The 23,876-nt window shown below is 40.2% G+C and overlaps 1 protein-coding gene across 2 annotated transcripts; it reads left to right on the top strand.

The window, feature by feature from the left end:
* Positions 1 to 346: 346 nt before the first annotated feature.
* On the top strand, positions 347 to 23,783 carry CALU (calumenin). Of its 2 annotated transcripts, none has more exons than XM_019959044.2 (7): positions 347 to 495; positions 8,100 to 8,331; positions 13,140 to 13,333; positions 17,321 to 17,487; positions 17,685 to 17,745; positions 19,571 to 19,770; positions 21,408 to 23,783. In XM_019959044.2, exons 2-7 carry the CDS (start codon positions 8,111 to 8,113, stop codon positions 21,510 to 21,512), a joined length of 948 nt encoding a protein of 315 aa, XP_019814603.1. In that variant the 5' UTR covers positions 347 to 495; positions 8,100 to 8,110; the 3' UTR covers positions 21,513 to 23,783. The 2 variants fall into 2 exon arrangements, with proteins under 2 accessions (XP_019814603.1, XP_019814604.1); XM_019959045.2 differs by lacking the exon at positions 13,140 to 13,333 and adding an exon at positions 13,407 to 13,600.
* Positions 23,784 to 23,876: the final 93 nt, after the last annotated feature.

A 23,876-nucleotide genomic window follows, 5' to 3' on the forward strand; every position in this document is an offset into this window, starting at 1 on the left:
ATTCTCCAGGCAAGAACACTGGAGTGGGTTGCCATTTCCTTCTCCAATGCGTTAAAGTGAAAAGTGAAAGTGAAGTCGCTCAGTCGTGTCCGACTCTTAGCGACGTCATGGACTGCAGCCTACCAGGCTCCTCCGTCCATGGGATTTTCCAGGCAAGAGTATTGGAGTGGGTTGCCATTGCCTTCTTACAACCCGCCAACTCCACAGGGCCCAGGACAGGAGTTGGGCGGGAATCCTGTCCACGCAACCCGGCGCGCTCGCGGGGACGTGGCGCTTTCCAGCCAATCCCTACTACGCAACTGTGGGGCCAATGGCTGCCCGGGGAAGCTGCGCGTAGGCGGCGGGCTGGCTGATGATTGGTCTGGAGGCTGCCGTCGTGGAGGACAGCGGCGGGGAGCGGAGCCGCTTCCGGCTGGGCGGGGCTTGCGCGCCAGAGCTAAGCCGGTGGGAGAGCGGCGGCAGCGGCGTCCTGGGCTGTGGGTGCGACGGAGAGAGGTAGGTACCACGGTACACAGTTCCTCTGCCGCCGCCGTCTCCTTTTTCACTTTCTTTCTGTCTTCTGGGCCTCGCTCCCGGTGCGGCAGGGCTTCTTTGGCTCAGGGTCCCCGTTTCTGCCCTCTTGTGGTTCTGGGGCCTGATACTGCTCATGACTGCCCGGCCCTCGGCGTGCAGCCTGGATTAGAGGCCGCCGCTCACCTTCCCGCGCGCTCTGGGAAGGGGCCTGGGGCCCTGAGAGCTCCTACTCCCCGCTCTGCGTCCTGTGGGGGTACTGTTTTGTTCTTGGCTTGCCACGTCCTCTGGCCGTGGGCCCCGCCAGTCACCAGCTCCCTCATCCTAAAGGGTCACGCTTGTTTGTCTCCTGAAGGTCGGAGGGCAGTCAGATAGCGTTATTGTTACAGCTCCCTGCCACTTCCCACGCTTGGGCCTGCTTGTGTCTGCCAGCTCCGCCCCAAAGCCACATCCCGAGAGGACATCTGCATCTGCCAAGAAAGTCGTGTTCGCTGACTTGGAGGGTGTAGAAACGAGGGGGGAAGAAAGCATACAGACCCTATGTGATTTTTTTTAAAAGTTGTCTATAATTTTAAAGAAAAGACGAATATCTCGAGCATGTTTGGCTGCATGCCTCGGTCAGAGACGGAAAATAGTTTTTAAAAACTCCAATAAAGAACTGTATTATTACATGGTTTCGTTGCTTTTAGCCCCAGATCCTAGTTCTGATTTTTAGCATGCTGAGTTCATAGGTAAACTTAATTCCCTACAGCTGCCCTGATCGAGTTGAGTGATTTTCAGTTCTGAAAGCTGCTTTTGCTTCAAGGCAAAAAGCTCCCTGGATCCCCTGCTAAAACTTTAGTAGGAGTTTTGATCTGAAGTCCTAAGTGTATAAAGTCCCAGGATAATGTCCTTGAGAATTGAATTGCAGTCACTTCCTGGCATGAACCATAAAATAAGCATGAGTTGGAAATAAGGTTTCTTATGATTTGTTTTTGTAGCTTAGAGGTAGAGAACCATAGGATTTCTGATAACTTATATTTTTGCTATAGAATGGAACTTGACACAAGGCACATGCACGTTTGACCTCATTCGGTAGATTTAGTTAACCAAGGACCAAACGATGGTCATCGTTGAAGAATTCATGTATATCTAGTACTATTGCGGCTCCACAGATAACCTGTAAATTGTATTTGTGTGGAGAGAAGATGAGTTTGTTTATCTTGGCCTAAATCTGAGATTTACAGGGATTCAGGGGTATCCAACAGGACTGTTTTGAGAATCACTAGGAGAAACACGAGCTAACAAAGATGCATTGAGTATGCCTGAATGGCTAGTAAACTTATAATCATCACTGTTAATGTAATCACTTGCCTGCATTTATCCAGTGATGTGTCAAAAGATACTCAGGGCATTTTCTGTACAGTGCATCAGTACAAGAGATCCGTTCATTGATTTTAACACACGTTTTCCTCTGTGTGTGGCACATGCATGGTTGTGCCAGGGGTGTTGGAAGCACAGAGGTGTAGTCAGGAATAGCCATTGGAGATGCTTACTAGGCCATAAGGTCCTAGTTCCAGTCTTTCTTTGAACTCTTAAATATGGCTGTTGTTGATGTTGTAATTTATGTATTAGAGTTAAGACAGCTGAAATAGCACTTTTTTTGTTGCTGGCTGATGACCAGATCCAGTAAGGGGAATTGGGGGATGGGGAGCACTGGTGGCAGGCAGGAGCTGTATTGCTGCCAAGTACAGTCCAACTAATGCAGTAAAATGTGTTAGTATACAAAAAGCACAAGACACAGTGTTAGAGATTACGATGATGGATGCTCAGTCAGTCATGTCTGACTCTTTTCAACTCTATGGGCTGTATCCCACCAGGCTCCTCTGTCCTTGGAATTTTCCACTCAAGAATTCTAGAGTGGGTTGCCCTTTGCTTCTGCAAGGGATCTTCCCGACCCAGGGATCAAACCAGCAACTCTTGCATCGGCAGGCAGATTCTTCACTACTGAGCCACAGGGAAGTCCATTAGGGATTACAGATGAGTATTAATTTATATTTAGCTGAGATCCCTGCCTTCCTAAAGTACATCTATAGAGGAGCTAAGGAGACAACTTAAGATAACCTATGATCATTATTGTGGAGTGGTACAAACAAGTTCTATAAAGTTCTTTAGAGGAATATATACAGACCACATGGAGAAGGCAATGGCACCCCACTCCAGTACTCTTGCCCAGTACTCTTGGACGGAGGAGCCTGGTGGGCTGTAGTCCATGGGGTCTCGAAGAGTCAGACATGACTGAGCGACTTCACTTTCACTTTCCACTTTCATGCATTGGAGAAGGAAATGGCAACCCGCTCCAGTGTTCTTGCCTGGAGAATCCCAGGGACGGGAGAGCCTGGTGGGCTGCCGTCTATGGGGTCTCACAGAGTCGGACACAACTGAAGTGACTTAGCATACAGACCACTTGCAGCTGGAGTGATCATAGTAGATAGGTCTTTTCATCTAGGATTTTAAATTGTTTATTTACATTTGGCACTAAAGGAAGGTTGAGCTAAAATAACTACCAAATTCCCAAGAATTTTGTGCATGTTACATATGCACAGCAAAATTGCAACTAGAAACCAAAACTCTTGCCCCTACATTTTACATAGCTTTCCTTTGGCAGTTAATAATTTATTGAAGTTTCATCAGCCAAAAGGAAACCTTCATTCTCCCAGGGTTTCTCGAATTTATTTCTTAAGGAAATTTTTTTACTCTTTAGCAAGAAAAATTTTAAGTTTGCACTGGGTTGCTTTGGTTATAGAATTAATGAAACCTAAGTAGTAGCCATTTCAAAGCTTTTCTCCTACAGCCAAATTTTGCACTTTTATATACTTGGCTAGCTTATAAAGGTATACCCTCAGTCACACAAATGATTTAATTAGAATGTATTAATGAACAGATCCAGATCCATTGATTGCTGGAGAAACGCTGAATAAATGGTTTGTCATTATTACAATTCTCATCAAATCATGAAGGGTGATGTTATTACCTTAGTATGATCCATTGGTGGTACTAAAGTCTGGAAGTGAAGAATGTCAGGTAGATCCCCAGGTGGCTTTAATTCCTAGACCTTATAACAAGAACTTTAGTATTGTTAAATTGCTATCAGACTCTTGCCCTCAATTCCCAATTGAGGTAGATGCTTAAGCATTGAGATTCCGCTTTTGCTGCAGTATAGGAGAAGGAAATGGCAACCCACTCCAGTGTTCTTGCCTGGAGAATCCCAGGGATGGGGGAGCCTGGTGGGCCGCCATCTCTGGGGTCGCACAGAGTCGGACACGACTGAAGCGACTTAGCAGCAGCAGAGGAATGCCTCCCCGCCTCCCGCCCCCGAATATCCAACTCACAGAACTGGCATTTTAACCACCACGCCCATTTCTCCCACTGTTAACACTGAGCAATGGGTCTTTGGTCAACTAGAATAACTGTGGGGTCACTCATTGTTAATGTTCTTGAGAAGCTGAATTTAATCCAGACCTCTAAATTTCCCTGAATCAACTTACTTTTAACTGTTCTGTGACCAGTGCATTTTTATTAAAAATGATTGGGAAGGAAAGGAGAAATGGCAAGAATTTAAAGCTTTCAAGAAAATTTTTGAATGGGTAAAACTGATTCTTAAGGCTATCATTGTTACTAAGAGAAATTCAAGTTTATGCTATTACCTCTCTCTCCTTATAAATTTACTGGAACAATTCATGAAAATAACTTTGTAGGAAACCATTATGGCTGACATAGTGCAAAAGTATGGTAGTAACTTGATACATTTTCTGTTCTAGCTCTTTATTTATGTCTGTAACATGGCACAGTGAAATAGAAATTAATATAAGCCACATATGTAATCTTAAACTTACAGGTGAGGGACTTCCCTGGGGGTCCAGTGATTAAGATTCTGCACTTCCACTGCCAGGGGGCATGAGTTCAGTCCCCAGTCAGATTCCTGCTGGTCGGGGCTGGGGTGAGGGGGATTTTTTTTTTTTTACAAGTGAATATTTAAAACAAGGGGCTTCCGAGGTGGCACAGCGTAAAGAATCTGCCTGCCAGTGCAAGAGATGTGGGTTCCATCCCTGGGTTGGAAAGATTCCACTGGAGGAGGAAATGGTAACTCACTCCAGTGTTGCTGCCTGGAAAATCCCTTGGACAGAGGAGCCTGGTGGGCTACAGTTCACAGGGTCACAAAGAGTCAAACATGACTCAGCGACTGAACAACATTTATTAATAAAGCATGTGAAGTTAATTTTAATAATGTATTTAATTCAGTACATACAAAAGTACCATTCTTTTATCATAAAGTGTAACATACCACATCCTTAATTCACACTAGCCATGTTTCAGGTGTTTGGTAGCCACATGCAGCTCTCATCCTGGACAGTGCAGGTCTAGTTTTCTGATTTTGTTTTTCTTTTAAGAAAAAATATTAAATGTAGTCAGACATGACTTAGCAACTGAACAGTATCAACAATTAAATGTTACCCTTGGTGAGGGAGGGGCAGAATTTGAATGAGAGAAACTTATAAGTCACTTGAAAAATGGAAGTGGGAAGATGTATTTTTCACAACCATTGATTTACCTTTAAGATCATGTGCTACAAGTCCTTTCTCAAAAAAGAAAAACAAAAATCTCAAACAACCTAACATACCACCTAAGATAAATTAGAAGAAAAAAACAAAAGCTAAAGTCAGCAAAGAAAGAGTTAGTGACTCTGTCGTGTCTGACTCTCTGCAACCGTGTAGTCTGTCCTTGGGATTCTCCAGGCAAGTATACTGAAGTGGATTGCCATTCTCTTCTCCAGGGGATCTTCTGACCCAGGGATCGAACCTGTGTCTCCCACATTGCAAGCAGATGCTTCTTTACCATCTGAGCTACCAGGGAGGATGGGTAAAGTCAGCAAAAGGAAGGATATAATAAAGATCAGAGGCAATAGAGATTTAAAAATAGAAAAAACCAAAAGCCTTTTTTTCCCCTATTGTTTGAAAGGGTAGACAAAATTGATAAACCTCTGGTCAGGCCCCATCTAGATCATGCGGTAAAAAGCCATACAAGCAAGCTATCGTGATGGAGAAAGAAAAGGGTCTGTTAGCTTTCTATTACTTGGTTTCAGTTTGGTTGAAAAGAGAAAGATGCTTCAGAAATAACTGCTGATGTAGTTCTTCAGGAGGCTTGTATAAGTTGTTCTATACTTTTCTCACATCTTTCCACGTTATATGTCCTTTGTCTTGGGAGATACCCTTTGTTTCTAATGGACATTTTTATATGTATGGATTTAAATAAATTTGGTAGTCTTTTTTAGGGTCTGTATTCATAAAACAAGAGCCCTTTTGTTAAAGTTTCTAACAGCCAAGGGGGCTTCCCAGGTGGCACTAGTAGTAACGAACCCACCTGCCGATGCAGGAGACGGAAGAGACACAGGTTCAATCCCTGATTTGGGAAGATCCCCTGGAGGAGGAAATGGCAACCCATTCCATTATTCTTGCCTGGAAAATTCCATGGACAGAGGAGCCTGGTGGGCTATAGTCCATGAGAGTCAAACACTACTGGCAGAGTCAAACTCTACTAAGCACAAGCACAAACAGCTAGGAGTTGATATACATGGGCACAAAAAGTATATTTTAAAATATCTGCTAAAGTACAGATTTTTCATTGCCCGCTGCAGAGAGATGAAGGTGAAACCATTGCTTTGTCTGGTAGGTAGTCCTTGGTGATGTTTTTAGGCACTTTCATCAGTAGTCAGTAGAAACCTAGATTGCAGGGAGACAGTAGGTGGTGTGGAAACAGAGACAAGAGTTCCTGGACACTATGTGGGTGAAGGAACAGGGAAGAGCACGCTTGAAGTAATAGTGCGGTCTGAGAAAGACTGATTTTGGATTATGAAGACCTGAGAAGTATTGATTGACAGAATGAAGGAACCTGTAGAGGGGCAGGATTGAGTTTAATTGTGAAGGGAAAGGATAGAGAGATGGATAAATGATAAAGCTGAATCACTTGGCTTTTACGCTGACCTTCTTCTTTTATCACTGGATCAAGATGTTAAGTCTCAATCTTAAATGTAGTTTTCCCTGTAAATCACAATGAGTCAATCTGTTACATTTCTGTATGTTACACAGTATCAAAACTTGACACAGTATCCCTCCCAGGCCCTGATAGTGTTCCCAGGTTTAAGCATTAATTTATATTATAACAATGGCAGTTTGCAAAAGCTGTCAGGGTATTATGCAAGAGTTGGTAGGCTATTATTCTGGGGATGTAATTAGTCATTTATAAAATTTTCCTAAATGTGAGGTCACCTTTTTAATAGGCATAAGGAAGATACTGTTGCTGTGACTCTTGATTTTTACTTGATTCTGTAAGCCTTTAACATCATAGATATCATTTGAATATGTCACAGAATAACAGCATAAAACTCATTCCTTATCTCTAAAGAATTTTATTTAAAGAATTATTTGTAGTTTGCAGTGAAAGTTTCATTTTGTCCTAAAATAAAGAGATACTCACTGTGACATTTGAGAGAGCCACTAAATCTAATTTTCTCTCTACTCTTCCACTGATCTGATTGATTAGTTCAATTATTGAAGTAGCCTGGAGTGTTTTTCTCCTTGGGCAGTGTTATTTTACTTGAAAAATAGCGTTTGTATCTTAAGAATAAATATATGTTTTTTTCCTTAAGAATAAATATGTCTCCTTTTCCAGTCAGGAGAAGTGGCTTGAAAATGTATGCTACCTAACAATGAAATTAATGTTTATCATATTGTTTAAAAAGTACACACAAAAAGGTAATGTACTCATTTAGAAAAAGGAAGATAGCACAACAGAGTACAGCATTAAAGTTCTCTCCATCCCAGCCTCACCACCCCACCCCCATCTCTTCTTCAGCCTAGGGCGTTGTTGCTATTTATAGATAAATGCTTATCCTTCCACACCATTTTCATGCATATATGTTATATTTTATGCAAACATAAGCAACCTGGAGAGGTTAGTTGATTTTTGCTTTTTATATGAATGAGATCTTGACATTGTTTTGCAACATGCTTTTGTTGTTTTCATAGACTTTTCTGGAATGTAACAGTCACTATATCTACTTTGTGGTGGTAGTGGTGGTTTAATACATATTTACTAATTCTTTGATTTAGTTCATTTTTCATTTTTTAATCATAAAATATCATCATTGATTAAAGCATCTTTGTATGTGATTTGGGTGTTTTGATGGAATAGCATGAAAAAGAACATTGATAAGCTTTCAGAAGCATGTGCATGCATGCACGCTCAGTCACGTCCCCTCTATGTCCACAGGTTCGTTTTCTGTGTCTGCATAAAGGGAGACTGCTTATAAGATGGATGTTCCTTGTAATTCCTTGTTCCTGTAATTCCTTGTCAGCCTACAATCAGACGAAGGAGAGTGGTGAAAATTTCTCGGAGTAAAACTAGAAAGTCTCATATTCTAGCATACTTTTTTATGGGTTAAATAATTGTATTTAGGATGATGTCATTAATAATTTTACTGGGTCTGAGCTTTTAATTTCCTGTTGAATTATTAAGCATACTGACTGAACTGCCTTTCTTTTTTCTTTAAGATCTGGTTATCATGGACCTGCGACAGTTTCTTATGTGCCTGTCCCTGTGCACGGCCTTTGCCTTGAGCAAGCCCACAGAAAAGAAGGACCGCGTACATCATGAGCCTCAGCTCAGTGACAAGGTTCACAATGATGCTCAGAGTTTCGATTATGACCACGACGCCTTCTTGGGTGCCGAAGAAGCAAAAACCTTTGATCAGCTGACACCAGAAGAGAGCAAGGAAAGACTTGGGTAAGTGCCAGCTCGCAGGGGGCTAGTTAGAGTAATGACCTTTCTTTATAAACCAACTCATTCTTTTTTTCCTCTTCTATCTCAGTCACCCAGTAAAGCTGTACTGAACTACATCTGCTGAAAGCTAACCATAGAATTGCTACCGCTAAAATTTAATCTCTTTCCTCATTTCTCCATTGAATAACAGTTTTTACCTCATTCTACAAAACAAAGTCATTTCTGCATTAAAGTGCCAGATACTGTAGGACTCGGCTTAAACCGCATCATCTTGATCCCAAAGGAACGTTACATGGGGATTTTCTCAACACTGTTGCTTTTAATTTTTAAAAGCAGTCTGTGACCTTTGTTGTTGACCATGCCAAGTCTTTGAGTGGATAATAAACTGCAAATTAGACCCCTGGACTGACTAATTTCTGTAGTTGATGATTTCCAAGGATGTCCTTCACCCTCTTTGGTTCATTCTCGGGTATTTGCTTAATTAAAAGCAAAACCAAATCAACCTTGGCTTTCAGAAGGTTGTATTAAGCTGTGATCTTATTGTCAGAGTATGTGTTGCTCTTGCAGTAAACAGCTGGGCCATAGTCAGGTTCTGTGGCTCTCTCCGAAGGCATCTTTTTACCTAAATAGTTGATTTGGTAGAATTCCAGCTGATTATTTCTAACTGAGAGTCTGAGAATGTCTTTTTTAGTTCTTTCAAAGGCTTGCTTTTTAAGGAAATGCAGGTTAATTGGTGAACATTTTCTCTTCAATGAATAGTGACCATCTGTGTAGCTTTCTGAACTAAATTTAACAGAGTTGTCTGAAAAGTTATATCACATAGGAATTTCCAGAAATATTTTTCCCATGGATAGTGCTGTGATTAGAAGATATTATAGGGTTTGCTTTGAGTGGTACTTAAAAATAAATTTATTCTTTCAGTGAGTTATCTGCCAACTGAAGGATACAGTATTCTTAAACACTGACAGAAATAATCAAAGATTTTGCCATGTAGAATGAGAAACTTTCCCAAAACATTGAAAATAGAGAAAACAAGCGCATCAGAGTCAGTCTTCTGTTAGGTTGTTTTTTGACTTTGAAGGACTGTGCTCACTTTTAATCTCTTAACTGTGCTAACATTCCAAGCTGAAAATAGGCGTGCATGAGGGTGTTCTCAGTCGTCATGTCTTGCCTGTTAATAACATGCATGTCCAGCCTAGATTTTGGTCTGCACACACGTCTCTGCAGAATTACTGTCAGATAACAAAGGGCCTCTAGGTTTGGTGGCAGTCGGTGTTCTGGCCCTGTGCAAGTATTGGGATTGCTCTGCTAACAGCCTTCAGTAGAGGAAAAAATGTTTCTTTTAGTCCTCAGTAAATATCAAAAGTTCAACACGTGATATTCTTATCATATTTGATAAGAATAAGATGGTTAAAATGATCTTTTTCATGGAATGTGTGAATGAACCAAGTCTGGTTTGCTTCTCCCACATGTGGAGATAATAACGAATAGCCCATTAATAAGGTGATATACTGTTGAAAGCAAGAATTCCAGGTGAACTTTTTTTTTCTTTTAAAGTAGCTTACTATGGCATTTTTGAACATTGTTTGGTATGTGACTGTACACCAGAGGTTAGGTACGACAGTTTCCCCTTTCCATCTATCTAGGAGGCCAGTGATTATTAGGAAATCAGAGCATTGTTTATACCTCTAGTTGCAAAAATTCACTACTATTTTTAAATATTTAGTAATAATATCTAAAAAGCTACAGGAAGCACTTAAAAACAATTTTAACATCCAGGTTTTAGTTTCTTTTTCTTATGAATAATCAAATAGAACATTTTTTTCTTCTGTGTGTATTCTCAACCTTACCCCACCCCAAGCAGTCTGAATATACTTAATTTTCATTTATGTGTCCTTCACATGATGATTTATCCAATTTGAGGTGGTGGTCCTTAGTAAAGTTTTCACTTATTTTGATATAGAAATGAAGTAGAGCTGTTCATCGTCCTTTTTTGGGGTCACAGGCCCAATCCCTTTGGCAGTCTGATGAAAACTAAAGTAAAGTGCAAGTATATGAATATATGTAAAATTTTGCATCCTTAAAATTTCTGGAATATTTTGAACCCTCCTGGAATCCTTTTATTGACCCAGGTTCTTAAAAAGCCAAAGGATTTGGCTTTACGCCTTTTGAAATGTAGAGGCATATGTCACCTCTTAGAAATGACATAATATCCACTTAAGTGCATTGTGTCTGTCCTAGAGTAAATACTTATTTAGTGGCATCATGCATTTGTAGGGTTCTCCAGTGTCATAGAAATACAATACCATTAGCTTTATAAATTAACATGGGCTTTTAAAGATCAGAGTTTAGAGCTTCATGCCAAAAATAGGCTGTGCCCACTTCCAGTGTACTTTGACAACTGCCTGCAGGCTGGATAACTAGAAAGATAAGGATAGCTTTTTTATTTTTAAATAGTTGCGTGGTTATTTTTACTATTGTTTTTAAGATATGTGACAGATGATATGTGGCCCACAAAGTGAAAAATATTTGACTTTTTCAGAAAAAGTTTGCTAACGTCTGAATTGAACCATTTGGGATATTTCTGTTGGGATGAATAGAATAGCATTCAGCCAACTTCATTAGGAAAAGCCCATCTTAAAGAGTCATGCCTTTTTTATCTTAGTGATGCTTCTCTTTAGGCTATTAATAATAGTTTAAAATTTTCTTTCGGGAATAAGTACCTTGCCTTTTTTGTCTTAATAGTACAGTGGAACTCTTGGTAGCCAATGCCTTTCAGACACAAACTGGATTCCATTATAGATAATGTAGAGGTTTTTGAACAGGTAAAACTTAATCTGTTGGGGCTTCCCTGGCGGTCCAGTGGTTAAGATGCTGCACTCCAGTGCAGGGGGCATAGGTTCTATTCCTGGTCAGGGAACTCAGACCTCTCGTACTGCACAGCACAGCCCCCCAAAGAGTAAGAAAAGCTAATTTATTAATATTGTTAAGATTCTACAGATTCAAGTTGCAAAAAAATTTTTGTCCCATGTCCATGTAGATGCAGAAGGGTATTTGAGGTGACTTCTTAGTATTTTAGGGGACTTCCCTGGTAGCTCAAACCATAGTCTGCCTGCAATGCAGGAGACCCAGCTTCGCTCCCTGGGTAGGGAAGATCCCCTGGAGAAGGGAATGCCAATCCACTCCAGTATTCTTGCCTGGAGAATCCCATGGACGGAGGAGACTGGCAAGCTACAGTCCATGGGGTTGCAATGAGTCAGACACAACTCAGCGACTAACACTTACTGTTTTACCTTTTTAAAAAAATATTTTAGAGTAAAAACTATAAGATTCTTTGAAGGAAAATGCTTGTTAATTACAGGATTTAAGTAATAGACAATCGTGGCTAACAGCATATCAATCAATATCGAGGTGAATTTGTGTCACTTATATTCTCTGATTCTAATCACTTTCCAATGTTGTATTCATAAGAATACAGACTGGGAAATGACAGTCTTTTTCAATCCTACAAACAATAGAGCATAGGGGTATGCCAAGATTTCAGTTCCAATAGAAGTTTTTTTTTTTAACAGTAGAAAAATTATTTATTCTTGACCCTTGAATTCTTTCTAAAATATTCCATGTGATGAAATAAGTGTGCATAATGGACTTCTACTGTGTCAATTCCATTAGAAGTTTTGATTTAAAGTTCTTTTGACTTGAGCCTCCTCCCTACAAAGGGCCAAGGGGTGTTTACGTGATCTTTTCCTGGCTCTCTTAAAGAATGTAGTCAGTGAATATTACTGCTCTTAGGCCATTAAATAATTGGTGTGTAAAATTGTAAAAAAAAAAAAAAAAAAAAAGTTCTTGTGACTTTACATAGGCAGTTTTAGCTTATATAAGTAAGCAATTGCATCTTTTAACAGAAGTTTTCATATCATGCACATATTTTGAAATCCTTAAAAAAGTCTTTTTAAAATGTCTGTTATTAATATGACAGTGCTGAAAGAAAGAAGCTTATGAAGAGCAAAGTATATTCATTCTTTAGCCTTGTAGTTTAGTTTATCATCTGCACCCTAACCCTCTCAGCTTATTAACATTCTCATAATCAAGGATGTATGTTCTTACCACATTACTTCTTCAGAGCTCTCTGTTTTTGTGGTTATATGTAAAAATCCAATTCAATATAGTGTATAATAACTGCTGGCCCCCTTTTTTTTTTATGTATAAGCATGCCTATGTCTCTGTACTTATTTTGGGGTTTAAAAGAAAAATCTTGACTTTAGGTATAACTGATCCTGGAACTTTTTTGATATCTTTATATTTTTAGCAAAAGTGTTTTGGTTTAAAAAAAAGACTTAATTTTTTAAAAAATCTGGTTACAATTTTTGAATTTTTAGAAAACCAAGTCAGTGGTTGTGATTATTTACCCAGAAATAGAGATTCTCCTAAGAGCAATAAAGAAAAAATATAAAAATTTGCATGTTGTTTGATACTAAGAGTGAAGAACCCAGATAGGAAAGGATATTCACTCCAAAGTTCTGACCACTGGCTGAAACCTACCTCTAAAGGGATAGTCCATAGTTTGCTTTTGGTTCCAAGTACACCAGCCATGGACTGTGCTTGTCTTATCTGGATGACTCATTTCAGAGCAGCAACAGGCACTCAAGAGAAAAATTTTCAGTTGCCCATCTGGCAGTTTTGTTTTGGAGACAATTTTTATTTCCATCCTTTAGCCCTGGGCAACACCCGTGGCCACAGCACACATCTGGCTAAGTCCAGAGCCTTGTGTCCTTTTAACCTCTTGCTGGATTTCTCTGCATTTTCTACAGAAAGATTGTAAGTAAAATAGATGGCGACAAGGACGGGTTTGTCACTGTGGATGAGCTCAAAGACTGGATTAAATTTGCACAAAAGCGCTGGATTTACGAGGACGTAGAGCGGCAGTGGAAGGGGCATGACCTCAATGAGGACGGCCTCGTTTCCTGGGAGGAGTATAAAAATGCCACCTACGGCTACGTTTTAGGTAGGTCCCTACTCTCTGGGGGAAAAAGCCTTGTGGAGCCGGCACCTTGAAACGTAACTGTTTTGTCTTGTAGAATGATTGTAGATAAAATAGACGCGGATAAAGATGGGTTTGTGACGGAGGGGGAGCTGAAATCCTGGATTAAGCACGCCCAGAAGAAATACATATATGACAATGTTGAAAACCAATGGCAGGAGTTTGATTTGAATCAAGACGGCTTAATCTCCTGGGATGAGTACAGAAACGTGACTTATGGCACTTACCTGGGTAAGGGGCAAGGTGTCAGCCTGGTGGAGACCATGGTCTTGAGTCAAAGAAACAAATGGGTCAAGCAGTGAAGGAAAGGAAGGAATTACACTTATCTTAGACAGTTTGATGCTGTGCTGATTCTCCTTCACTTTATTAATTTTGAATTTGTATATTATTTATTTTTTAAAATTTGTTTTATTTTGGTTTTCTAAGGTCTGACATCTTTTACGTCTTTTAGCATTTCAGATATATTTTCCCATTTTTTTCTTGCTGACATCCCTCAAAGAGACCATTTTTGGAGTAAATTCTCGTTCAAAAGGCTGCATTGTACCAACAATGCAAAGCAGGAGGCTTTGAGATGTCTCTTGACATGGTCACATTAAAGCGTTGGACCTGAAATTTAAACCAAATTAGATTTCTTTGTAACTGGTGACTATAGGAGGAAAATTACTCTCTTCCCTTGCTAAAATAAAAATCAAGTGTAATGGCATTCCTTGATGAAATTTAACTATTTCAATATGTCTGCTTACTGAAGTTTAGAAATGAGTATTTCCCATTTGTTTTCTCTGACACATGAGTTTATTAGCCTGCTTTGCAAATGCTTCGAGGCAAATCAATGTGACTTTGATTGCTTTTTGTTGTTTTGGTAGCTTGTATGCTTGGGCCACCTGTTAGTAATTTTCTTTTACTTATTCCACTTGCCTGCTATTAAATGCTAGGTGGCGATCTTACCAAGTTGATGACTTAGGGTGTTTTTGTTAGTGATATTCCTCTTTTGTACGTGGTCACAGTTTGAGATGAAACAAGAATGTATAAATGTTACTTCTTGCATTTTTATTCTGGAAATGAAATAAATTTCTGGGTGAAAGCAGGCGTTCTCCATCACTAACAGGCAATGACTGTATGATGGTCTGTTTCCCCCATTGGATAACCAGCTGTCCGTGTTAATTACAGGACTGCATGCATTTCTGGTGAACAGATTTTTATTTCTGTGTGGGGCTTGTTCTCATTCCTGAGACAAGAGTGGCCACCTCTCTCATGCTTGACACTTAGCCAAGAACCAAACATATCCTCCTCCCAATTAAGAACACATGTATTAAAAAGTCAGTGCAGATAGAGAGACAACCATGCTTCTTGCTCTCTGTCTGAGACCCAGAGCTTCATGATGTGTTTGGGATTAATTATAAATACAAAGTACTGGGTAGGCAATTGGTGATCTCAACAGAATGATGTGTTACTAAATCTCAGCTCAGACCTAGGCACTCACTGTCCAGAAGGAGTTTTAAACTCTTTTTATGATTATGTGCATACAAATCTGTTGAGAGCTTTGTTACCTCACAGGGCCAATGATTCAATGTAATGAGTATTTCTACTGACTTGAGACTCTGCATGAGCTGAAGCACTGGCTGGAGAAACAATGTCTTTATAAGGCATCTTTCCCTGGCGGCCTGGGGGTGGACAGTGCTGGGGTAAGGAGGTGCCTTCCAAAAGTGCTGAGGAGTTTTTTGTGAAAATGTGTTCTTGACTCAGTTGAGTTAAGGTAGAAATCATCTTAGCTTCTAATTAGGGTCTGTCTTAATACCTACTTTCCACAAAAGGAACATTAACCCCATCTCTGCCACAAGTAAAATATGAGATGCTAAGATCTGCCCTGTCTATACCAAAACCAAAACTAGATCACGAGCCTACCCTTCACTGTGTGCAAGCCAGCTGGCCCAGTAAACTGGTGCTTAGGACAGATAGGGCACTCTGAGCAGTGATGATAGACATGCGAGTTTAGTCATTAAATACAGTTCTGTAGCTTTCTTCTTCATCCTCATATATGTGTGTGTGATCCTAGTCACCAAGTTTTACTTAAGGAAAGAGGGCTCTCAGCTAAGAATCTACTCTTAACATGTAAGTTCTGTTATCTTATTTATGTTACATAGTTTGTACTGATGATTTGTTTAGAAGAAATGACTTAGTATCTGAGTGAAGTAGTATTTTCCTTAAATTCTCAGTCTCTAATCTATTATGGCTTTGAGTATACACATAGGGTCCCCAAAGCCCCAGTTTAATCAGTAAACTGTCTTACTGAATTTTGACCTCATCAAAGAATGAAGCTTCAAGTTGCTTAACTCAAAATAGAGCAATAGTTTATTGTTGTTGTTTTTGACTGTACTTAAAAGTATGGAAAGACTGAATTACAATATCAAAAGTCAGTAGTGTAGTGTTAGTAAGGGGCCCTGTGGGTTTGTTTGTTTGTTAATAAAAACTAGTGCTATATCTTTTTTTATTTGATCAGTATGTTTTGGGAATAATCATTTCTTACCTTTAATGTGGTGTCTTTTACTTTTCAAAATATCTTCACGTGTTATCTTATTTTGGTCCATATAGCAACTCAGATTGAAAAGTTGTTTTGTTTTTCCCCCTTTTTTGCCATGAACTCCTTCACATTTTTTCAATTTGAAGTTCATTTTTCTAGATTCTTAGGAAATGAAGTGAAAGTCACTCCGTTGTGTCCGACTCTTTGCGACCCCAAGGACTACACAGTCCGTGGAATTCTCCAGGCCAGAATACTGGCATGGGTAGCCTTTACCTTCTCCAGGGCATCTTCCCAACCCAGGAATCGAACCCAGGTCTCCTGCATTGCAGGCAGATTCTTTACCAGCTGAGCCACAATAACTATTGCTTGTGCAGTTCAGCATCCTAACAGATAGGTCCAAATTCAATTTGGTTGTAATCTAATATTTATCTTCTGTAACAGATTTATTGAAGTATAACTGACATACAGTTTATTGCACTGCACATATTTAAAATGCACAACTGATGAGTTTTGCCATATTTGTATGCATCAGTGAGCCCCTCACTGTAATTAAATATTTCCATTACCCCCAAAAGCTTCCTTGTGTCCCTTTATAGTCCTCACCTTCCTCGTGCCCTGTCCATGGCATCCACTGATCTGTTTTCTGTAACTTGATTTGTTTGCATTTTCTAGGATTTTATAAAAATGGAGGAAGTGGGGGTAGTGAACTGAACTTGTATTTCATGGTATATTTCTGAATTGACAAAAGAAACTAAAATGTGACCTTTCAGAGTGGTGCTGTTCTGGTATTGAATCTAAATGGCCTGTAATGGGATAGAAGGCCTTTGATATCTGGCTTCTTAATGAGAGCCTAATGTTTAATAAATGTTTAAATAATGTTTCCTAAACATAGCAATAGTTAACATGTATTAAAAGCCAGGTCTGTGCCAAGCAGTGTTCGAGGCACTTAACTTCTATTTATTTGCTTATTTAACCTCGTAACAATCCTGTGAGGCCAACTCTGTTACTGTCTGTATTCTACAGATGAGTAAATTGAAGCACAGTTAAGTTGCTTGTCCAAGGTCACATGGCTAAGAAGTAGTAGAGTTAGGATTCAAACCCAGACCATGTGACTTTAGAGCCATCACTGCCCCTTGGATATAACTAGAAAACTGAAGCCCTCTAGTAGCCTAGATATTGATAACAATGAAGCATTTATGTAACGGATCACATAGGCCAAGAGCCAGGGTTCCATGTTGAATTTACATTCAACTCAGACCTGACTTTGTAGTCTTTGATCACCAAAACTGAATGCCTTTAGACTGCTGTAGTTTTCCCTGAGTAACCAAGTTAATTCTTCCATGCTAGGTTTATTGTTCTTGGAAATTGATTTCCATACATTTTCATGTTTTCTGGAAGTCTTTTAAGATTTGACCTAAATTTTTGTTTCCTAGATGATCCAGACCCTGATGATGGATTTAACTATAAACAGATGATGGTTAGAGATGAGCGGAGGTTTAAAATGGCAGACAAGGATGGAGACCTGATTGCCACAAAGGAGGAATTCACAGCTTTTCTGCACCCTGAGGAGTATGACTACATGAAGGACATAGTAGTACAGGTGGGTGAGAGTGAGGATTCTCAATGGAAACTTCTCCTTTTGTTGCTTACACTCTTTCCTATGGTTTAACCATACTTGAATAGATATACATTAACACATACATACGTGTGTGTTTAATGAAGCACAGTTACTTGTCCTAAATAATTGCCTGAACTAATTCATCCAAATACTAGATCTAATTATTCTCTTCTGTCTAGGAAACAATGGAAGATATAGATAAGAATGCTGATGGTTTCATTGATCTGGAGGAGTATATTGGTAAGTCTGTTTCTAGTGTTTTTCTTAGAAGAACCTGGGAAACTTTGGAAGATATGTTCACCAATAAAAACAATCTACTCCATGGGTCAACTCTTAGCACATCATTAACTCAGACCAGCATGGGAAATAGTGGGTCATGATAAAGTGTTGAGTAGCACTGGCCAATCAAAATGTGAATGTGAGCCCCAAATGTAATTTTAACTTTTCTGTTAGCCACATCAAAAATAATGAAAAGAAACAGATGAAATTCACTTCAAAACTGTATTTTATTTAATCTAACTTTCCAAAATACTACAATTTCCACATTATCAAGGGTTTTTTTTTTTTTCTTTTTTCACACAAGTCTTCAAAAGTTTTACACTGTAGCACATCTCAGTTTGGACTAGCCACGTTTTTTTTCCTCATAGCCTGTGGCTACACAGTATGGGACTAGCTACGTTTCCTTTCCTCAGCAGCCAGTGGCTGCTGTAGTGGACTGCACTAAAATAGCGCATCCCAGCTGCCCTGTGGAATTGGCACTGAGGAGTTGTAGGGGACCTAGGCTGGTATTAGGCAACTAGGGAACAGAACAAAAGAGACCCTTGGGTGAGTAAGCAACCAGGAGTTGATGATTCCTCTTCGTCTTTCCTTTTCTCTGTATTCTATTCGTAGTTTCTGTAGAGGTTTTCTAATTTGTTTCCTTTTGTCCTTTTTTTTTTTTTGGCCATGCCATGCAGTTTGTGGGATCTTAGTTCCCCAACCAGGGATCAAACCCCACCCTTGGCAGTGAAAATGTGGAGTCCTAACCACCGGACTGCCAGGGAATTCCGAGTTGTTTACTTTAGATGCTGTACCTTCAAGGCAGTTTCTCTCAAGTACAGCTTTTTTCTTTTTTTTCTGCTATGCCGCTGCTGGCGTGTGGAATCTTAGTTCCCCAATCAGGGATTGAACCTGCATCCACAGTATGGAATCTGAACCACTGGACCACCAGGGAAGTCCCTAAACATTGCTTTAAAAAAAAGGAGCTGCCTCTTACCAAGTAGTTGACCAAATTGTTTCACAGTTCATGTGATAGAAAGTAGCATAAGACAATGCCCATCATTTTAAGAGATACATTGTAAAGTATATTTAGGCATTGACTGTAGACAGTTTGACTGTTTTACGTTTACAGACACTTTTACATCTCAGATTTTCCTGAGGATTTACAACCACATCTTTCTAAAACTAGTGGTCAGGTTAATTAACTGCCTTGTAGTGAAATGGAACGCAGGGAACAGGTGTCTTACGAAAGTTGGTCTTTACCTTTCTTGACACTAGTCATCTCCCTTTGTTTCTGCATTTTAAAAAATACTTATGGCTGCGCTGAGTCCTCACTGCTGCACGCAGGCCCTCTCTAGTTGCAGTGCCTGGGCTTCTCACTGTGGTGACCTCTCCTCCCACTGCAGAGCGCGGGCTCTAGGCAAGTGGGCTGCAGCAGTTCGGCTCTCAGGCTTAGTTCCCCCGTAGTAGCACATGGGATCTTCCTGGACCAGGGGCCAAACCCGTGTCCCCTGCATTGGTAGATGGACTCCTAACCACTGGACCACCTGAAAATCCCAGTTTCTGCCTTTTTTTAAAACAGTTCTCTTTGCTCATATCATTCAAGACCAATAGCTTGAAATATTCTTTTTGCAAGATCATCAGGAAAATGCCTTACTTCATAATATCTCTCCAACCTAAAATACCCTTATAACTTCCTGTGAGATTCCAAACTAATGAGTGAGGAAGAAAGGTCAGATCAGATTTGCATGGGGCAGGCTTTGAGAGAAGACACACCCACCTTATGTATGGATGTCTGTTCGTACAGGTGATATGTACAGCCATGATGGAAATGCTGATGAGCCAGAGTGGGTCAAGACGGAGAGAGAACAGTTTGTTGAGTTTCGAGATAAGAACCGTGATGGAAAGATGGATAAGGAAGAGACCAAAGACTGGATTCTCCCCTCAGATTATGACCATGCTGAGGCAGAAGCCAGGCACCTGGTCTATGAATCAGACCAAAACAAGGTAAGCCTGACTAGGCCCAAGCAATCTAGCAGTGGTCCAAGTCTGTCTCTAGGAGATTGCCTAAAAAATTCCTATTAATGTACATAGAGCATCTAAGGTTTTAATTAGTCCAAGTCTGCTATGGAGCTAAAGTTGGCGACTGAAACTTACAGGGCAGCACTGGCTCTATGCTCTCTCGTTTTAGAAATCCCTTTGCCCAATGTTCTTAGCATTGGAGGAATTTAGGCCTCAGCAAGAGCCTCTGGGTATAGCCTGTGCCCAGTGTGCCTCATCCACTATCTTTGGAACCCCAAGAAATTTTCTTTGCCTTTTTGTTGTTATTTCCTTTGTTCTTTTACCTTTTACAGTCTCACTTTGCCTACTCAAAGCTGATTATTTCCTTCTTAAATCAAGTATGCTTGTTGTAGCTTATAAATCAGCTTTTCTCTATTATAATTCAGTTCAGTCGCTTAGTTGTGTCTGACTCTTTGCAACCCCATGGACTGCAGCACGCCAGGCTTCCCTGTCCATCATCAACTCCCAGAGCTTGCTCAAACTCATGTCCATTGAGTCAGTGATGCCATCCAACCATCTCATCCTCTGTCGTCTCCTTCTCCTCCTGCCTTCAGTCTTTCCCAACATCAGGGTCTTTTCCAGTGAGTCAAATCTTCACATCAGGTGGTCAAAGTATTGGAGCTTCAGCATCAGTCCTTGACCAATTATCTCGGAAGGCATTTGGTTCATTGAAACAGTGGTGTTACTACTGAGCCCTGTCACCTTTTTCAGAGAACATTGTCCTTAGAGCAGACTGAAAATCAGTCTAAAGATGGGTTTTAGAATTCTCAATGTTCTTTTATTTAGATTAATCTTTGGTTTTTATGTAGTTTCTTATCGATGAGCCTTTTTAAGGGTCAGTCTGTTTTGAGTTCTTGCTCAGTCTCTTCAGTAGCCAGGTGCTGAGACATGAGGAAAGGAAACTCATAGTCATCCCTTGGGAATCTGCCCTAGCTAATTCTTGAGATAAGATCTGGACCTCCATTAGGGGTTCTGTCTGGAATCTGATTGGTAGCTAGCGCATTTTGGTGGAGATGGCAGTGGCACCCCACTCCAGTACTCTTGCCTGGAAAATCCCATGGGCGAGGAGCCTGGTAGGCTGCCATCTATGGGGTCACACAGAGTCGGACACGACTGAAGTGACTTAGCAGCAGCAGCAGCAGGACATTTTGGAGTTGAAAACTATGCTTGATAGTAACAGATTTCATTGTCCCTATTAGACAGTGACTTGATTCACTTTGAAGTATTTTTCCTGGCTCTTGTTAAATATCTCTTACCCATATCTAGGAGGTGTCCCACATTTTGCTGAAAAGGGAGCATTTTCTCCCCAAGAAATAAACCCATACCGCTGGCATTGTCCTATTCAGCTGTATTATTTTCATCCTTTTAACCTTCTTGATAAGGAAATATATTAATTGCTCTTTTCTTCCGTGTGTGTGTGTGTTGGGGATGGGCCATGAGTACTGAGTTCACATTTAATTTAGTGGGAATTAGAATCTTAAATCTTGACAATTCTTAGATCCCCTATTATATGATAGCAGTGTTTCTAAATTTGAAATGGGAACTTATATTTCGCCTCAGTTCACTGTTCTTTCTGCTTTTAGGATGGCAAGCTTACCAAGGAGGAGATTGTTGACAAGTATGATTTATTTGTGGGCAGCCAGGCCACAGATTTTGGTGAGGCCTTAGTACGACATGATGAGTTCTGAGCTGCAGACAGAGGAACCCACATTTCTTCAAAATAATTTATTTTTACAGCTTCTGGTTTCACATGAAATTGCGCTACTGAGACTGTTATTACAAACTTTTTAAGACATGAAAAGTTATAACAGAAATGATCCCGTCCCCATTCCTCCTCCTCTCTGAGGGACAGGAGGGAAACCGTGCTTCTGAGGAACAACTCTAATTAGTACACTTGTGTTTGTAGATTTACACTTTGTATTATGTATAACATGTGTGTTTATTTTTGTATTTGTTCTCTGGTTGGGAGTATGATATGAAGGATCAACATCCTCAACTCACACTTGTAGGCAAACATTAGCCCTTCTCTCTTTCTCAACCCTTATCATGTAATTTTTTATAATTTTGACTTAAGTTTAAGCCTGAGATCAATAAGAAATGTTCAGGAGAGAGGAAAGGGAAGAAATATTCCCCACTATTTAGAAAGAGAACACTTAAACTTGCCTATTGATAAGTGTATTTCATAAGTAGTAGGGGCCGCATGTTCCATTCAGTTGCTTCATGTCCAGGTCCTAGCATTATCTGGGCAAGGACAGATCCCTGTGCTATAAGAAAGCTTGAATCGACTTTATTTCATTCATCCTTTTTTTTCCCCCCTTCCCTGTAAGACTAGCTGTTTGCTAATTTTGTCAAGCACAGCTGTGGTGGGAAAAGTTGGGGCCAGTGTCTTGAATATCAATCAAGTAGTGAGTGTGATCTCTTTACAGAGATATAAATAGAAACAGCTGGAAAACTAAAGAAAAAATCCAAGTGTTCTTAGGGCACATGCTTTTTTCTGGGTGTGCGTCTATTGAAGTGCTCAAGCCTGTCTTTATTCAATCAGTCAGTGCCCCATTCAGCTTCTATTTCCCCAGGTGTTCCAAGGAACTAATTTTGATTTCATTGCAGTCAAAATGTGCTTTTCCAATTGTGTCATTGAAAGTGCCTTTAATGAGAGAAACGGTCACTGAATGAGGATTCTCTTAAGAAACCCTAAGATAAAAAGAAAGCAGACGAATTGGACCACCTTAAATGAAAGCTTAGAACCTCCTGTTGTGGTGGGGATTTTTTTCTTCCCTTTCTCTTTTGGACAGTGGTTCAATAGCAGTATTAGTTAGGGGCTTGGTTGCAGTGTTCTTACCTTGTGGGCTGATTGCTGAAAACCACATGCTGCTGAATTTACCAGGGATCCTCATACCTCAGAATGCTAACCACTTACTACCAGGCCTGTTTCTGTGTCAGCTGAAGAGGCTGAGCTAAGGCTCAGAGATGAGGGGACTCTTTGGTTTGAGGACCGTCGCTCACCCTTCCTGCCTTAGACCCATCCCTCCCTATGTCCCCATCTCCCCGCTGCCAAAAAATGTTTATCATGGATCAACATTGTCAGTCCTTATCAAAGAGAGGAACATTGTAGAAAGAGCTGAAGAAACCACCTCTGTTCCCAACTCACCTATATTTTACGTAACAAGAAACTGCCTTTTTTTTGGTCCCTTTCATACACATGGACCTCTTTTGAGAAGAATTATGTATTCCAAGTTTTTAGCCCTCAGGTTACTAAGACAAATATATATATATATAACCTTTATTATTTCATGTATCTTTCTGGATAATACATTCAGGTGGTGCTGGGTGATTATTATAATCTGAACCTAGGTGTATCCTTTGGTCTTCCACAATCATGTTCAGGTGGGCTCCTTGGCCTGGTAAAAGGCCAGATATCACGTAACTTCACCCTGGCCTTTGCATTGAGCTCTTGAGAGTGGATACATTCTTTGAACCCCCATATAAGGAAATGGAAATTCTCTGCCTTCCAGATTCCCCATTTGAATTGTTAAGAAGACTGGGGATAATTAATAATGCCACCAACCCTTGCTTGGAGAGGGCACAGTGCAAATTGTGTGGCAGGAGAGCCTCGCAGGTCACTAGGTACAGAGAACCCAGGCCTTATGTTAAAGTCATGCACTTAGAAAGCAAATCTCCATCTGCTAAGATAGCGACTTCTGGATGCTGGGTGCTCATCAGTAAGCATTTGTACTCTAATCTCTAATGACCCTCCTGGATTTTTTTTTTTTTTTGGTTTAAATCAAGCCTGAGGCTGGTGAACAGTAGCTACACACCCACATTGTGTGTTCTGTGAATGCTAGCTGTCTTGAATTTGGATACTGGTTATTATTTTTTATAGAGTGTAAACCAAGTTTTATATTCTATAATGCAAACAGGTACCTATCTGTTTCTAAATAAAACTGTTTACATTCACTGAAGGGTGTGTATGTCCTTTGTTTTCTTAAGAAATGGAACTCTTGCTTAGAATTATGGGGTTATAAAATGTCACAGAAAATGGACCTCTCCTAGAA

Source organism: Bos indicus, chromosome 4 (genome assembly GCF_029378745.1).
Source record: "Bos indicus isolate NIAB-ARS_2022 breed Sahiwal x Tharparkar chromosome 4, NIAB-ARS_B.indTharparkar_mat_pri_1.0, whole genome shotgun sequence".
Lineage (NCBI taxonomy): Eukaryota > Metazoa > Chordata > Mammalia > Artiodactyla > Bovidae > Bos > Bos indicus.